This window comes from Delphinus delphis, chromosome 11 (genome assembly GCF_949987515.2).
Source record: "Delphinus delphis chromosome 11, mDelDel1.2, whole genome shotgun sequence".
Lineage (NCBI taxonomy): Eukaryota > Metazoa > Chordata > Mammalia > Artiodactyla > Delphinidae > Delphinus > Delphinus delphis.
In genome coordinates this window covers 38735073-38753888 of record NC_082693.1, presented here as the reverse complement: position 1 = coordinate 38753888, position 18816 = coordinate 38735073, and the positions used below count along the sequence as shown (strand labels likewise).

At 39.0% G+C, this 18816-nt stretch overlaps 1 protein-coding gene across 1 annotated transcript in view; it reads left to right on the top strand.

Moving 5' to 3' along the window:
- The window catches only part of CCNT1 (cyclin T1), a 29003-nt gene extending 18729 nt beyond the window's left edge, over positions 1-10274 (top strand). Inside the window, exon 9 of the mRNA XM_060024686.1 lies at positions 8382-10274. Coding sequence (XP_059880669.1) covers positions 8382-9788 — 1407 coding nt within the window. The 3' untranslated portion in view covers positions 9789-10274. The remainder of the gene's footprint in view (positions 1-8381) is intronic.
- Positions 10275-18816: the final 8542 nt, after the last annotated feature.

The window sequence follows — 18816 nt, the reverse complement described above, 5'->3', positions numbered from 1 at the left end:
TTTTACTTCCTTGGTTAATTCCCAAGTATTTTATTCTTTTTGGTGCTGTTGTAAATGGAATTGTTTTCATAATTTCCTTTTTAGATTGTTTATTCATGTAGAGAAATGTAACTGAATTTTATTTGTTGACTTTGTATCCTGTTACTTTGTCCAATTCATTTATTAATTCTAATAAAATCAGAAAAAATAAATTCTTTTTGGTTGAGTCTTTAGAGTTATCTACATATAAGTTCATGTCATCTGCAAACAGAGATAATTTTACTTCTTCTTTTGCAATTTGATGCTGTTTCTTTTTCTTGCCTGATTGCTGTGGCTAGAACTTCCAATACAGTGTTGAATGGAAGTGGTGAAAGTGAACATCTTTTCCTTATTCCTGATCTTAAAGAAAACTTTCAGTCTTTCACCATTGAATATGATGTTCACTGTGGGTTTTTTATATGTGACTTTTATTATGTTGAGGTAGTTTGCTCTTTATGTTCCTAGTTTGTTGAGTGTTTTTATCATGAAAGTGTGTTGAATTTTGTCAAACGCTTTCTCTGCACAAATTGAGATGATCATGTGATTTGTTTCCTTCATTCTGTTTGTGTGACATATTACATCAGTTGATTTCCATACGTTGAACCCTCCTTATATTCCAGGAATAAATTCCACTTGGTCATGCATGATATGTAATTTTTTTTAAATGCCACCAAATTCATCTTGCTAGTATTTTGTTGATGATTTTTGCATCCGTGGTTATAAGGGATATTGGCCTGTAGTTTTCCTTTCTTGTAGTGTTTTCTTCTAGCTTTGGTATCAGGGTAATGCTTGCCTCATAGAATGAGTTGAGAAGTGTTTCCTCCTCTTCAAATTTTTGGAAAGTTTGAAAAGGAGTGGCATTACTTTGTTAAATGATTGATAGGATTAACCAGTAAGTCTTTTTTTCCTTTGGAGATTTTTGATTACTAATTCAATTTTATTTATTTATTTTTTTAAATTTATTTATTTATTTTGGGCTGTGTTGGGTCTTCATTGCTGCACACAGGCTTTCTCTAGTTGTGGGGAGCGGGGGCTACTCTTTGTTGCAGTGGGCAGGCTTCTCATTGCAGTGGCTTCTCTTGTTGCGGAGCATGGGCTCTAGGCGCTTGTGGGCTCAGTAGTTGTGGCTCGCAGGTTCTAGAGTGCAGGCTCAGTAGTTGTGGCACATGGGCTTAGTTGCTGCGCAGCATGTGGGATCTTCCCGGACCAGGGCTCGAACCCGTGTCCCCTGCATTGGCAGGCGGATTCTTAACCACTGGGCCACCAGGGAAGTCCTGATTGAATTTTATTTCTAGCTGTAAGTCTATTCAGATTTTCTGTTTCTTCATGATTTAGTCTTGATAGGTTTTGTGTTTCTAGGAATTTGTCCCTTTTGTCTGGGTTATTCAATTTGTTGATATACAGTTTGTTCTGTTAGAATGGTAGCAATGTCTCCACATTTATTTCTGATTTTAGTAGTTTGAGTCTTCCCTCTTTTTTTCTTAGTCTGTCTAGCTAAAGATTTGTCAATTTTGTTGATGTTCTCAAGGAACCAATTTTTGTTTTTGTTTTTCTCTAGTTTATTTTATCTCTGCTCTAATCTTTATTATATCTTTCCTTCTGCTAGCTTTGTGTTCAGTTCTTTTTCTAGTTCCTTAAGTTATAAAGTTAGTTTGTTATTTTGAGATGTTTCTTGGTTGTTTTTTTTTTTTTTTTGGCCACACTGCACAGCTTGTGGGATTTTTAGTTCCCTGACCAGGGATTGAACCCAGACCCCCCAGGCAGTGAGCGCACGGAGTCCTAACCACTGGGCTGCTAGGGAATTCCCAGTTTCTTGTTTTTTTATTAAGTACTTTTTACTTTTTAAATTTTTATTTTTTTGGCTACTCTGTGTGGCATACTGGATCTTAGTTCCTCAACCAGGGACTGAACTCATAGCTCCTGCATTGGGAGTGCAGAGTCTTAACCATTGGACTGCCAGGGAAGTCCCTGGTTTTTTTAATGTAGTGTTTATAGCTATAAATTTCTTCCTTAGCACCACTTTTGCTGCATACCTTAAGTTTGATATGTTGTGTTTTGTTTTTCTTGGTCTCTAAGTATTTTCTAATTTCCCTTTTGATTTCTTTGATCCATTGGTTTAATTTCTACAATTTTGTGATTTTTTTTTTTTCCCCAATTTTCTTTCTGATACTGATTTCTAACTTTATCTTGTTGTGGTCAGAAAAAATACATGGTATGATATGTATCTTTTAAAATCTATTGACTAAGTTTGCAGCCTAACATATGGTCTGTCCTGGATAATGTCCCATATGCACTTGAAGAATGTATGTGCTGCTGTTTTTGGGGAGAGTGTTCTGTGTATGTCTGTAGATCTAGTTAGTTTATTAAGTCCTACTTCTTTATCTTCTGCTTGATCTATTATTGTGAGTGGGGTATTGAAGTCTCCAACTATTACTGTAAAGCTGTCTATTTCTCTTTAATTCTGTTAGGTTTTGGCCTCATATATTTTGATGGCCTGTCATTAGGTGTGTAAATGTTTATAATTGCTATGTCTAATTTCTGTAGCTAGCCTTTTAAAATATATAATGCTCTTTTTTGTCTCTTGAAATCTTTTTTTATTTCAAGTCTGTTTTGTCTGCTATTAGTATAGCCATGCATGCTCTCTTTTGGTTACCGTTTGCATTGTATACCTTTTTCCATCCTTTCCCTTTCAGCCCGTTTGGGTCTTTGGATCTCAGCCTCTTGTAGATAGCATATAGTTGGATCATATGTTTTTATCCATTCTACAAATCTCTGTCTTTTCCTTAAGAGTTTAATCCATTTACACTTAAAGTAATTACATATAAGGAGAGATTTACTTCTGTCACTTAATGCTATTTGATTTTTAGACAGGCATACCTTGTTTTATTAAACTTTGCGGATATTGCATTTTTTATATTGAAGGTTTGTGGCAGCCCTGCGTCAAGCAAGTCTGTTGACACCATTTTCCCAACAGTATTTGCTTACTTCGTGTCTCTGTTACACATTGGTAATTATGGCAGTATGCTGAACTTTTTCATTATCATTATATCTGTTATGGTGATATGTGATCAGTAATCTTTAGTATTACTACTACAGCTCACTGAAGGCTCAAATGATGGTTAGCATTTTTTAGCAATAAGGTATTTTAAATTAAGGTATGTCCATTTTTTTTTAGACATAATGCTATTGCACATTTAATAGACTGTAGTGTAAACACAATTTTTTTTTTTTTTTTTTTTTTTTGCGGTACATGGGCCTCTCACTGCTGTGGCCTCTCCTGTTGCGGAGCACAGGCTCCAGACGCGCAGGCTCAGCGGCCGTGGCTCATGGGCCCAGCCGCTCCGTGGCATGTGGGATCTTCCCGGACCAGGGCACAAACCCGCATCCCCTGCATCGGCAGGCAGACTCTCAACCACTGCGCCACCAGGGAACCCCTAAACACAATTTTTATATGCACTGGGAAACCAAAACATTTGTGTGGCTCACTTTATTGTGATATTTGCTTTACTGAGATGGTCTGGAGCGGAACCCACAGTATCTCCAAGGTATGCCTACTGTATGCCTTACGGCTTTTTTGTCCCTCATTTCCTGCATTATACTGTCTTTTGTGCTTAGTTGATTTTTCATAGTGAAAAATTTTAAATTCCTTTTTCATTCATTTTTTGTATTAACATACAAAATTTGTCTCCTTTATAGCTGCATCCTCATCCCTTTTGGTTGTTGATGTTACAAAATTAAATAATTGTGTGCCCTCCGAAAACTAATAATTCTTTTAGATGCATTAGGCTCTTATACTATATAAAAAATAAGATTTGGAATTATAAGACAAAGTTATAGTAATACTAGGTTTTACACTAATTTTTTTTTCCCCTGAGAATGTGTTAGTCTCCTAAATCATGTAGAAAGCAAAATGTGCAATTACAAACCATTGTTACAATACCAGCTTTTATAATTGCCCATGTATTTACTTTTATTGAGGTCTTTATTTCTCCATGTGGCTTGAAGTTACTGTCTTGGAGGACTCCCTTGAGCCTTTCTTGTATGGCTGGTCTAGTGGTCACGAATCCCCTCAGCTTTTTTTTTTTTTTTTTTTTTTTGCGGTACACAGGCCTCTCACTGTTGTGGCCTCTCCCGTTGCGGAGCACAGGCTCCAGACGCGCAGGCTCAGCGGCCATGGCTCACGGGCCCAGCTGCTCTGTGGCACGTGGGATCCTCCCGGACCGGGGCACGAACCCGTGTCCCCTGCATCGGCAGGCGACTCTCAACCACTGCGCCACCAGGGAAGCCCCCCTCAGCTATTGTTTATCTGGAGATAATTAATTTCTCCTTCACTTTTTTGAAGGACATTCTTACTGGATATAGGATGCTTGGCCGACAGTTTTTTTCTTTTAGTACTTGGGATGTATCAGCTCACTATCTTGTGGCCTCCAAAGTTTCTGTTGAGAAATCTCATGATCTTATTGAGGATCCCTTGTATGTGACAGTTTGCTTCTTGCTGCTTTCAAAATTCTGTCTTTGGCTTTTGAAAGTTTGAGTATGATATGTCTTTTTTTTTTTTTGATACCATGATTTTAAGAATTGAGGTGTAGTTGATGTACAATATTATATAAATTTCAGGTGTATAACAAAATGATTCACAATTTTTAAAGGTTATATTCCATTTATACTTATTATAAAATATTGGCTATATTCCCTGTGTTGTACTATATATCCTCGTAGCTTATTTATTTTATACATAGTAGTTTGTACCTCTTAATCCCCTACCCTTATCTTGCCCCTTCCCCCTTCCCTCTCCCCACTGGTAACCACTAGTTTGTTGCCTATATCTGTGAGTCTGTATCTATTTTGTTATATTCATTAATTTTATTTTTTAAATTCCACATATAAGTGGTAACATACAGTATTTAGCCTAATACCCTCCAAGTTCATCTATGTTGTTGCAAATGGAAAAATTTCCTTCTTTTTTATGACTGAGTTGTATTCCATCGTATATATACCACATCTTCTTTACCCATTCATCTGTTTTTTTTTTTTTTTTAATTGAAGTATAGTTGGGGAGTTACCTGGTGGTCTAGTGGTTAGGATTTGGCGCTTTCACTGCCACGGCGTGGGTTCAATCCCTGGTCGGGGAACAGATCCTGCAAGCTGTGTGGTGTGGCAAAAAAAAGAAAAAAAAAAATAGAAGTGTAGTTGATTTACAATGTTGTGTTAATTTCTGCTGTACATCAAAGTGGTTCATTTATACACATATATACATTCTTTTTCATATTCTTTTACATTATAGTTTATCAGAGGATATTGAATATAGTTCCTTGTGCTATATAGTAGGACCTTGTTGTTTATCAATTCTATATATAATAGTTTGCATCTGCTAACCCCAAACTCCCACTCCATCCCTCCCTCATCCCCCTCCCCCTTGGCAACCCTAAGTCTGTTCTTTATGTCTGTGAGTCTGTTTCTGTTTCGTAGGTAAGTTCATTTGTGTCATATTTTAGATTCCATGTATAAATGATATCATATGATATTTGTCTTTGTCTAACTTTAACTTCACTTAGTATGATAATCTCTAGGTCCATCCATGTTGCTGCAAATGACATTATTTTGTTCTTTTTTAATGGCTGAGTAGTATTCCATTGTATATATGTACCACATCTTCTTATCCATTCATCTGTCAATGGACATTTAGGTTGTTTCCACGTTTTGGCTATTGTGAATAGTGCTGCTATGAACATTGGGGTGCATGTATCTTTTTGAACTATAGTTTTGTCCAGATGTATGCCCAGGAGTGGGATTGCTGGATGATATGGCAACTCTATTTTTAGCTTTTTGAGGAACCTCCATACTGCTTTCCATAGTGGCTGCACCATCTTACATTCCCACCAACAGTGTAGGAGGGTTCCCTTTTCTCCATACCCTTTCTAGCATTTGTTATTTGTAGACTTTTTAATGATGGCCATTCTGACTGGTATGAGGTGGTACCTCTTTGTAGGTTTATTTGCATTTCTCTGATAAGTAGTGATGTTGAGCATCTTTTCATGTGCCTGTTGGCCATCTGTATATCTTCTTTGGAGAAATGTGTATTTAGGTCTTCTTCCCATGTTTTTTGGATTGGGTTGTTTGTTTTTTTGTTGTTGAGTTGTATGAGCTGTTTTTATATTTTGGAAATTAAGCCCTTATCAGTCACATGATTTGCAAATATTTTCTCCTAGTCCATAGGTTATCTTTTCGTTTTGTTTACTGTTTGCTATGCAAAAGCTTGTATTTGATTAGGTCCATTTGTTTATTTTTGCTTTTATTTCTATTGCCTTGGGAGACTGACCTAAGAAAACCTTGGTACATTTATGTCAGGATGTTTTGCTTATGTTCTCATCTAGGAGTTTTATGGTGTCATGTCTTATGTTTAAGTCTTTAAGCCATTTTGAGTTTATTTTTGTGTATGGTGTGAGGGTGTGTTCTAACTTCATTGAATTACATGTGGCTATCCAACTTTCCCAACACCACTTGTTGAAGAGACTGTATATTCTTGCCTCCTTTGCCAAAGATTAATTGACTGTAGGCATGTGTGTTTATTTCTGGGCTCTCTATTCTGTTCCATTGATCCAGATGTCTGATTTTGTGCCAGTACCACACTGATTACTGATAGCTTTGTAGTACTCTCTGAAGTCTGGGAGGGTTAAGTATGATATGTCTTGATGTGAGTCTCTTTGAGTTCATCCTGGAGTTCACTGAGCTTCTTGGATATCTATGTTCATGTTTTTTCATCAGATTTGGAGAGTTCTGAGCTGCTGTATCTTCACATATTCTCTGCCTCTTTCTCTTTCTTTTCATTTTCTGGAATTCCCACAATGCATACATTGGTCTATTTGATGGTATCCCATAGGTCCCTTAGGCTCTGTTCACTTGCTTCAGTCTTTTTTCTTTCTGTTCCTCAGACTTGATAATTTCCATTGTCCTATTTTCAAGTTTGCTGATTCTTCTGCCTGTTCAGATCTGCCTTTGAATCCCTCCAGTGCATTTTTCATTTCAGTTATTGTACTTTTCAGCTCCAGGATTTCTTTCTGGTTTCTTTTAAAGTTTTTAATCTCTTTTTTGATACTTTAATTTTGTTCACATGTTGTTTTCTTGACTTTTTGACATTTTCATTTCCTTGAGTATCTTTAAGGCAGTTAATGTCTTTGCCTAGTAGATCTGCCATTGGGTCTTTCTCAGGGACAGTTTCTGTTGATTTTTTTTTTTTCCTTTGAATGGGCTATACTTTCGTGTTTCTTTACGTGCCTTGTGATTTTTTTGTTGAAGACTGGACATTTGAATCTAATAACATGGTAACTCTGGAAATCAGATTCTCTCCCTTTCCTGGAGTTTGCTGGGATTTTTTTTTTTTTTGTATATTTGGGGTGGGGGCTTGATTTTGAAGGATATTTCTGTGCTGAGGATCAGCTTGATGTATAAAATTAATGTCTTCTCAGTTCTTATCTGAGCCTTTTCCTGGACATTTCTGTAGGGACAGTGTTTTTTTTTATGTTCTACTCTAATATCTGGCTCCCAAAGGCAGAAAAAGCAAAAAATGAAGTGGGGGAGGAAGGGAGCTGGCCCTTTATATCCAGGGAAGTCACTTCAGCCAGAGGGGGAGGGGATTACAACAATGGAGGGAGGTGCAACAACAATGGCTACCTTTCTCTTTGTATCTCTGTGATTGAAAGCAGCAGTCAGCGATCAGACCACAGATCTCCAGTATTTGGAAAATAGAGCTCTTTTTGCCTAACCAGCGTCCCCCAAGCTGTGTGCAAGCGACTCCAGGAACAGCTGCACAGCTGACTGGGGCTGAGAGCTGAAATTGAGGGAAATTAACTTCAGTTTATTGTCCAGGGCTTTACCCTGGCAGCTGCAAGCCTTCAACAGACTGCAAAGTTCCAAAATAGTTATGTCAGACAGATTCTGCCTTTGCAGTTGTTGTCTAGGTGGGACAGATTCCTGGAGCTTCTTACTCTGCTGTCTTCACAGAACCTTCCTCCTTTTTTAAGGCTAAATGGTATTTCATTGTATATATAGACCACATTTTTTTAAATACATTCATTTATTGATGGACACTTGGGCTGCTTTCATACCTTAGGTATTGTGAAAAGTGCCGCAACGAACATGGGAGTTCAGATACCTCTTTGAGATCTTGTGATGCTTGATTTAAGGTTTAAAAAATCGTATCTCTCCTGATGGTAATAATTATCAGTCTCATGTTAGAGTAACCTCCTGGTTATGGGCTATCCCAAACTCCCAATGTCACAGCAAACACAGTCTACTCATTTCAGTGTTTTTTTTCCATTTGATAAATTACCTGAAGTGAAAAGATGCTATTTGCTTCATTCTAGGCATGCCAGGCTGCCAAGAAAACAAAAACGGATGACCGAGGAGCAGATGAAAACACTTCGGAGCAGACAATCCTTAATATGATTTCCCAGAGCTCTTCAGATACAACTATTGCAGGTTTAATGAGTATGTCAGCTTCTTCTACCACAAGTGCAGTGCCTTCCCTTCCAGCCACTGAAGAGTCAACCAGTAACTTAAGCAATGTGGAGATGTTGCCGAGTGAGCGTTGGCTGTCCTCCCACCCTCCTTTTAAGGTAGAACCTGCTCAGGGTCATCGGACTAGTGAGAATTTAGCACTTATAGGAGTTGATCATTCCTTGCAACAGGATGGTTCAAATGCATTTGTTTCCCAGAAGCAGACTAGTAAGAGTGTGCCATCAGCTAAAGTATCACTGAAAGAATACCGTGCAAAGCATGCAGAAGAGTTGGCTGCCCAGAAGAGGCAACTGGAGAACATGGAGGCCAACGTGAAGTCACAGTATGCCTTCGCTGCCCAGAATCTTCTGGCTCACCATGATAGCCATTCTTCCCTCCTTCTGAAAATGCCCACAGAGGGCTCAGAAAACCCTGAGCGGCCTTTTCTGGAAAAGACTGACAAAACAGCTCTCAAAATGAGAATCCCAATGACAAGTGGAGATAAAGCTGCCACTTCAAAACCAGAGGAGATAAAAATGCGCATCAAAGTTCACACTGCCGCTGACAAGCACAATTCTGTAGATGACAGTGTCACAAAGAGCCGTGAGCACAAAGAAAAGCACAAGACTCACCCATCTAATCATCATCATCATCATAATCACCACTCACACAAACACTCTCACTCACAGCTTCCAGCTAGTACTGGGAACAAACGTCCAGGTGATCCAAAACATAGTAGCCAGACAAGCACCTTAGCACACAAACCCTATAGCTTGTCTAGCTCTTTCTCCTCTTCCAGTTCTTCTCGTAAAAGGCCCTTCCCTGAAGAGACTGGAGGGGCAGTGTTTGATCATTCAGCTAAGACTGCCAAGAATACTAAATCCTCTTCCATAAATTTCTCCTTCCCTCCTCTTCCTGCAATGGCCCAGTTGCCTGGGCATAGCTCAGACACAAGTGGCCTTACTTTTTCACAGCCCAGCTGTAAAACTCGAGTTCCTCACATGAAATTGGATAAAGGCTCCACTGGGGCCAATGGTCACAATGCAACCCAGACCATAGACTATCAAGATACTGTGAATATGCTTCACTCCCTTCTCCATGCCCAAGGCGTTCAGCCCACTCAGCCACCTGCGTTTGAATATGTTCATTCTTATGGAGAATATCTGAATCCACGGGCTGGTGGAATGTCCTCCAGACCTGGCAATACAGACAAACCCCGGCTACCACCTCTACCATCAGAACCTCCTCCACCACTTCCACCCCTTCCCAAGTAAAAAAGAAAAAGAGGAGAAAAAAACTTTAAAAACACATCTTTTTTTTTTTTTTTAAAACTACTGATTCTGGACTAAGAAAATTACTTCCCTTATGAAACATGTCACCCTTGTTGGACTAGAAATAAATTTATATTGAGACATGGGAAGGTGGTAGAGGGCCTTGGTTATTATATCGCCTGCCTCAGAAATTTAACTATTTTATTATAGTTTTTACTGAGAGGTGAGAATGTGTTAAAGCTGTGAAGGATTCAGAATACTTTCTCTGTTCTTGGCCTCTCCACCTCCTAATTAGGTCGATTAGAGTTGATATCTTCCCTCTTCTTGCCAGGACTGAAGTATGGAGGGTTTGTTTTATCAAACAGTTGTGGATCCTTTTGGTGTTTAATATATCAGAAGAGAGGAAGTATTTAAATGTCAAAATCTTTTAAGAGACTTTAAAAAAATAATTTAAAGAAAGTAAGTTATCTGTTTAGTTTTTTTATATAATTGGGGAAGGGATAGGGATTTTGCTGTGTGTATGAGATACACGGCAGTGAGTCCTGGGGGGTGGGATTGGAGGGTGGGGGGGGTGTGTGTAGTGGGGATGGGAGGATAGGATTTTGGCCGTGAGTTCTGAGATCGGCTCTGGCCACTTGAAGTGTTTCGACCTTTAAGTGTGTATGTAAGTGTGGGTATGTGTGTTTTAAAATCATGTTTTATCTTTCCTTCCCTGTACTTCACCATTTTTACTTCCTAACAGTCTACTAGAGAGAACACGGTGTGGCCTTTAAAACATAAAGGAAGGAAGAGGCCTGTATTTGACATTTCTCTTTCTTTATGTTGTAATTGAGGGTAGCCTTCTAAATTCTAGTTTGGGCAGGTGCAGCCAATGGTCTGACTCTGGACTCCATTATAAAAACTTCCTTTTTACCCCCTTTTTCCTTTTGATACAGAACAAAGGTGGGGTTGAGGAAGAAGGCTGGAGAGCTAGGCTGGCTTCTGCCCTACAGAATTGGGTGTCCTTTTTTTCATATTGGGCTTTGGGAAAGTGTTCAAGTAAGAGCAGTCTCAGGGTCTCTGAAGGGTAGGGGGATGTACTATCCTTCCTGTGAAAGCCCAGACCATATGTGAGAATAGATCTGGGAGAAGCCATGGAGCTAAAGGATACTGAAAACAATGAAAACTGTGATTGGGAATTTTTAGGACATTGTATTTTAAATTATATTATGAATGTAAGACTTGATTTTTATCTGTAGATCTGAAGGGAGGCAGCTGCATCCTCAATTTTTGCAGCCTATATGACTTCAGAGATTGGAGCTTATGAATTTAACAGTGCTGGTGCCATGAAGGTGAGCAAGCCTAGCCTTCAGATACTGTTATGTTTAGATTGTACATCTTTGGTGGTTTTAGCTTCTAGGCAGAAGTTCTTCTGTAGATTTCTAAGAGTCCTTTAGAAAAATGGATCAGGAGTCCTATTCTAATGGGTGCTTAATTATCCCATATTTTAGGAGTGAACATTTTTGTTGAGGAAAGAAATCTTTCAAGGGGCCAGAAAGAATTCTAAGCCAAGTTGTCCAGCTGAAAATGCCACCTAGCCACAGATTATTTAATGTGATATTTTTTCAGTCTTCATGGTGTTTTTTGCCATGGAAAAGGTGATGCAATTTGAATTTGTCTTCTTGATTTTAATGCAGCGTCTTTCACACCAAATATTCTTTGTGGATAAATTGATTTTTTTCATTGGTAGTCATAGGGAGATAGGAGTTGTACATGTGCTGCTGCTTGCCAGGAACAGGTTGGGGAGAAAACTGAGACAGTTGGAATTGATGATGCACTGGCCTAATATAGGAGGGAATTCATTCAGTAAGCCTTACCTGAAGGTGAATTGGTGTCCTGCACTTCTGCATATTTGAACTGTCTGGAGTGCCTGCCGTTGCTGTGTAAAGTGAGCTCTGTGCTGATTGATACACCAGTAATACTTTTGACTTGGAATGTCACTTTACTTTTATGGATGACATTTTCCTCTTTCTCCTTGATATTTTCTGTGTTGTGCTAGGTACTTGGTAATTGGTAGATGCGTGGTGTGTTTACTAAATTTAGGCTATTTGTTTAGATTTTGTTTGGCGGAGTCAGCTTTCCTTTCTGACCTTCCCAAAAGGTTATTTAGTTTTCATCTGTATCTTGTGGAATTGATGATCACTGATTTATGAAAATGTCTTTTACAGCTTTCAGTTTTTCTCATCAAATGTCACATATTTTCTAACCACATTCACTTTCTCACCACAGAGATACATATCCACTTGGCCTCAGCAGTTCTCCATGGCAGTCTGTAGTTCCTTAGAACTTTGTCAGGAGTGACCTTGAAAAAAGTGCTTACTAGAGCCTAAGAGCTGCTTTACGCTGCATAGTCTGGCCCTTGCACTAGTAGATCATTGCTGATATAGGTCAATTTAGAGACTTTTTTATATTAGTGCCTCCTGATACTGTTTTAAGATACCTACAGTGTCCGCTTTTATATCTATGCATATGTCATGAAACTTCTTATGGGCTCTGCATGAAGCTGCTTACTGCATTGTCTTTGGGTTAGCAGATGTGCCTGTCAGCTAGCATGCATGTTGTCCAGATTCCATAAGCTTAGGCTTCAGAAGATTGTGTGGTTTCTAAATGCTGTGTCTTCTCTTACCCTCACCACTTCAAAGGGTGAGAAACAGGATTTATACATGCAAAGTTAGTCTAGTAAACAGGGCTTTTTTCCCCCTCCTTTTAACCTTATCAAGGGTAAGTGGTGGTAAGCAGGCCTGGAGCCTCAAGTTCTGTAAATTTCATTCCTATAACTTTGCTTGAATCTCATGTTGGCAAAAACAAATACCTGTGAATTGTCATTAGGGCTTTTAATCAGATACCTGTGTTGCTGTTAGCTGAACTCTAGTGAAGCATTAATCTAAAGCTACATTGGTCTTCTGAAGTATCAGTTATGCGTTTTGGGTTTAGAAAATATGTAGGAATTAGTCTAGTCTTTTCACTTGAATCAATGTGTTTCCATATCTGAGACCCTTAGCTTCCTCTTTTTTTTTTTAAATGATTTTAGTGTTTTGATTTAATGTATCCTTTTACATAGTTCTGTATTATTGGCTTCACCAGTATTGATAGAAAAATTTAAATCTCCAGTTGGAAACAGCAATGGATTAGGATATAGAAACAAAATCATGGTAACATCAGTGCTGGATTTACTTAAGCCTCTGCTACTTAATTCCCCATGTTGAAAATCCATACCCCTTATGCCTTGTTTCTGGACAAAGGCAATTAGAGGAGTCTTATCCCAGTATGGTTGGATTTTAAACATATCTGTGTTTCCCCCGCAGAAACACAGGACTGTGGGAACTTGGGAACTGATTAAATTTTAAAAGGATTAGTCCTTTGTTGATGATCTGTTTTGATACTAATGCCAGGAAAAGGGATTCTAGGACATCTTGAAGTTGGAATACAAATATTATTCTCTTGGGTTTGGGAGAATTTAAGCAGTCTATGCAACCCTTCACATGGTGAGAAATAAGCCCTCTGCAGTCCCACGAAACTTTCAATGACTTTGATGCCTCCCCAAATTTCTTGTGTTGCTGCTTGTTAACACCCAGCTTTTAACTGAGTGTTTGTTCCTGGTGGTTTAAAAAATGTTCATGTTTTATCACACTGTCAAGTTTTATCTTTTTATCCCTCTGTGGGATAAAAAGCATGGTACTATAATCCTGCCTGATAGAGTGGTCTGGAGTGAGAATTATTTTTTAAGTGGGAGACCATTCCATTTTAATGTTTCTAAAGTTTTTAGCATGAACTTGGCATTGGAAAAGGGAGGGCAAAAAAGGAACGTTTACTAAAAAGTGGTGTCTACTCTTCCCCTTTATGAGTGTGTATTCGTGGTGAATGAAGAGAAGAGAAAGACTTGAGAGCATGCTAATTGAAGCCAGAGCAAGTATGTCTTCATCAGGTTATCAGGAACTCTTCAGTTGAAAGCTGAGGCCTTAACTGATTAGTGGTTGATCACATTGGAATTGGTTATAAGATGGAAGTGCTGGCTGGGTTAAGCACCCAAAGAAAAGAATGCAGCCCACTAACTTAGTGTTAACCTAGGTTTCTGGATTTGAAACTGACCTCCCCACCCTACTCCACACACCTAAAACTGTTTTCTTATCAGACCAAAGAGCAAAGAAGGAAAAAAAAAAAGTAAAACACTTTTCCAATCTATGTCACTCAGGTACAATTTTGTGATGATATTTTTGTCTGTTTTCTTTGTATTGCTCTTAAGAGCCCTTTCTCAGCATATTATTCTGTTCTTGCCTCTGTCCTCCTTGGGGCACCTCAGTTCTGGATGCTACCCCTGGGATCTCTACTGCTGTTATGTGAATGGTAAGATATAAGTGACCATTATAGTAAGGGCTCTTTGTAAAACATTAAAAAAATTTTTTTAAAAATTTAAAAAAGGATGTTGTATACATTTTATAGTCTGGCTATCAGTTTGATATCTTGCTGTCAAGTATGTTTCTCAATCTGTATTTATCCATCCCATCAATAAATGTTAATGATAAAACAATCATCTGATTATTGTTTATGTGTACTGAGTCTTCAAGTTAGTCTTTAACTGTCATTTGATTGATATGATAATAGTTTTGTTTTAGTTTTGTTAATATAGTATGTACTTTCTTACTGCACAAGATCCTATGGGAATTGAGTTCATTGGAAATAGCTAACTAAGATTTGATCATTACAGTGAACCTGATGGTATATAAAGTATGATGTGGCAGAGGGGGAAAACCCCTCATTCTGTATTGTCGCATGGATACCTGGAAGGGTGACTGGTACACAGAAAAATATATAGCTCTAACAGATGATAGCAACATGTACTGCTTATCTAGCAAGCACTATCAATGATTCATAATTGTATATTTGGTTCTTTGAAAACTGAAATGTTGGTATAGACAGCAGTGCTTTTGGAAGAAAAAATTAATAGCCTTTTTGGTGGTGCCTGGAAAAGCTGATAGGGAATACTCACCGTTTTCTTGGGACATAATAAAACCACACACACAAGGTAAATCTTGCAAATTACCCATTTAAATGGAAAGAACTTTTATGCTATAATGCTCAAATTATATAAAAAATGTTAGGAGTAGCTATAGTTTAAAAACTCTAAAAGGAACAAAATATAAGTTTAACAGAATGTTCAACACTTCTGAAAAAAAAATCACTTGAGTCTTGAGTTCTGTTCATTCCGTCCTTCCATTTTCTGAAATAAGACAACTTAAGATTTTTGTTTGCTGTGCCTCTTCTGAAACTTCTGTGGAAGCTGCCGATGTTTTAGGAATTTTGGTCTGGTTTGAATGGAAGAATAGAGAAGTAGTAAATGAACGATGTGAGAATGGATGATACTATAAATTTATTATAACGTCATAAATAGTGATTTGCTTTTGTTAAAAGAGATATCAACTGTGTCATCCTTGGCAATAGATGAGGTATAAATCAATGTAAACTTCCAAACAGCTGGATCCCCAATTATAGAGGTTTGTTAAACTAACTGGGATAGAGCTAAGTTTCATCTTATGATCAGTGCCTAAATCATCCTGGTCTCTCAGACACTTTTGAGAGCCAATAAGATTGGCTTGATCTCTGTCATTCAACTTTCTGTAGAAAGTTTGAAGCCCTTTCTGTGACTTCTGTGGATTCCCTTAGAGACTTGTATTTATTGTAATCTCTAGCTCTGGCACCTACTTCTGCTGAATTGATTTGGGGGGCCTACTTCTGTTGAATTGATTTGATTTGTGGATTGTCACATGTCTTACTTGTGCTACCTTTTTTGCATTGTGGAATCTTAACCCCTTTTCTTAATTTCACATAACACTCAAAACCAACAAGTAACCAAAAAATCACAGTGATGAAAACAAGCTAAAATTGAAAACTAGATCCATCTTTCCTGAAAAGTAGTTTCAGGCATTTCCCTGCTTTTCATTTATCCCTTCATTAGAAAATAGTATCTACCAAGTACTATACACTGTTTACAGATGATAATATGGCAGTAAACAAAGCAAGCATCTTGCCCTCATAGAACTTACATTCTAGTTGTAGGGGAGAAAAGTAAAACATAATATGCTAGATGATAAGTACTTTGGAGAATGTAAAGCAGGGAAGGAGGGACAGGGATTTTGTGTGTGCATGTAGGTAAGTAGGATTGTTGAAATTGGAAATAAGATGGCTAGGGAGGAAGGCCTTACGAAATCATAGTTCAGCAAAGACCTGAAAGAGGTGAGAGAGCAAGCCACAGGAATATTTGTGGGTAAGATCATTCCAGGAAACAAGTGCAAAGGTTCTGAGGTGAGAAGATACCGGCACGTTTGAGAAAGAGCAAGGAGGCCAGTGTAGCTAGTATAGAATTGAGTGAGGAGGAGAGAGTAAGTAGTAGGATAATGTGGTTAGAGAAGCAGCAAAAGGCTAGATACAGTAGGGCCTTGTAAGCCATTAGGAAGACAGTGAAATGGAGCACCATTGACAAGTGTTGAGTAGAGAAGTAACATGATCTAGCTTGGGTTTTAAAATGATCATTTGGTGGGGAATTCCCTGGCAGTCCAGTGGTTAGGACTTGGCGCTTTCACTGCCAGGGCCTGGGTTCAATCCCAGGTCGGGGAACTAAGATACTGCACCATTGCAAGCAGCGAGGCATGGCCAAAAAAAAAATGTTCATTTGGCTTCTGTGTTGAAAAATGGACTATATAGAGTCAAGGGTAAAGAGACTCTCACGATAATTAAGGGAACAGATGCAAGTGGCTTGGACCAGGTTGGAAGCGCTGAAGGTAATGAGAAGTTACATATCTTGAAGTTGGAGCCAGTAGGATCTGCTATAAGGTTGGAAGAGAAGTCGAGGATGACTCCCAGTGTTTGGCCCAAGAAACTGGAAGGAAAAAAGATGAGGATGACTATAGAAAGTGCAGGATTTGGGCATCTATTTATCTCCACTCTCACACACAAACACACTTTTTCTCTGGGATTAGCCCCCAAAAGTCCGAATTAAAAATTCTCTTTCCTTTGAGAATTCATCTTTCCTAACCGCTATTTACGAACAGCCTCAGGTCTACTTTAACCTATTCAGTAGCTAGCAAAGTGTTAATTGGATTAAAAACAGCCATCTACTTTGTTAAAAAGCACAAAGAATTTGCTAATATCTTGACCATTTAATATCTCTCCCCCACTTAGAAGGAAGTGGGGTTTTTTTTGGCTGCTTTGGGCCTTCGTTGCGCACAGGCTTTCTCTAGTTGCGGCGAGCGGGGGCTACTCTTCGTTGTAGTGCGAGGGCTTCTCATTGCAGTGGCTTCTCTTGTTGTGGAGCACGGGCTCTAGGCGTGTGGGCTTCAGTAGTTGTGGCTCGTGGGCTCTAGAGCGCAGGCCCAGTAGTTGTGGCACCTGGGCTTAGTTGCTCTGCGGCATATGGGATCAAACTCGTGTCCCCTGCATTGGCAGGCGGATTCTTAACCACTGCGCAACTAGGGAAGCCCAGAAGTGGTTCTAAATAGCGTTTTTGGGTCTGTTTTGGGCTTAGCAGAAAGATTTTTTTTTCCCCCAAGACCTTCAGTAGACGCTCTAATTAAAGCCTTTGTTGCATCTCTAGTCCCTAATGCCTCTTTACATTGTTCCCTATAGTAGGTTTAATATTCCTTTTTGATTTCACTGCATTTCGTTGAAAATTCCCATATTTTCTGTAATGTGGCTTCCTCTCCTAGTTTTGAGTTACAGAGTGTTTATAACAAATGTCTTTGTACCTCTTCTGAGGGTTGGAGTGTTTGCTTATGTATATAACTCCTAGCTGCTATTTAATGGCTGTATTGCATCTACAATCCCAAACTACTCTAGAATGTTTACTCCAAAAGAGCAGGTTTATTGTTCTTGTTCTCCCTGTATCCCCAGTGCCTGGCATTTAGGTGCTCAATAAATGAATGAATCTCATGAAATGGCCTTCTAGGACTGCCCTAATCTCTGGGAAACGGGAGGTATAAGCTCTCTACCCATTTCGGTTTTAATCACTTCTTATGCCTAAACTGCTGTTCTCCAGCTTTGTAGATTCTCTACGCTCACTACTGAACCACGCTCACCTGCTCATTGGTAATGGAGAAACAGCTTACTTAAATGAAACTGACAGCAGGTGAGAGCTTGGGAAGGATGGGATGCAAAAAAGATCCAGAAGGGTTATGGGGAGAAAATGTTGGTTCGTGTCTACCAGAGGCGTGGTGGAGATGGAAGAAGGGAGAGATGCTTTTAACTAAAGATGCTTAGAGGATGATAAAATTGGGATTGTGTCTGCCATTTCTATATAGCTGCATTATTTAGCACGGAATTGTAGAGCATTTTAGAGAATCAAGGCCGCAACGAGAACTCATATTTCCTAATTCTCAATCCAATGCTCTTCACTATATGAGAGGGAATAAAAGGGATAAAAAATGAGGGCTGGGTTCAAATTCGCCTTCTTCCCCTAATTACTAGATATGGGCTCATTCTGTTTCTCTATTATCTGTAAAATGGAGATTATAGCTTCTTCCTCTTAGGATTGTTCTGAAAATTAAATGTTTATATATGTAATTTCCCAGACTTAATAAGCATTCAAAAAATGTTTCCATCAGTGAACTGTTCACAAAACTAAAGCCTTTTCCTGTAAACACTGAGAGTCAAATGTACAGTGAACCTTTGGCCTCTATATGTCGATTTTGTACCTACTGTTTAGGGGTGGTGAGGTAGCCGCGGCCTAGGACCACAGACAAGAGAGGCCAAATGCGGCCTGAACACCAGCGATGATGGGAGATGGAAAGTCATCGTTTTCAGCGAGCGCGTTCCACAGCCCGCGCTCCCTCTGCCTCACTCTCTCTGGAGCTGAGTTACCGACAGACAGCTCTTCTAGCCACCCAGCCGCGCCTTTTCTCAGCGCCCCGTCCTCCCAGGCTTGATAGGTAGCCAATGGTGACACAGAGTTGTAGGCGCAGTAGCCAATCAGCGGTTGGAAGCCCGGAAAGGAATGGTTAGA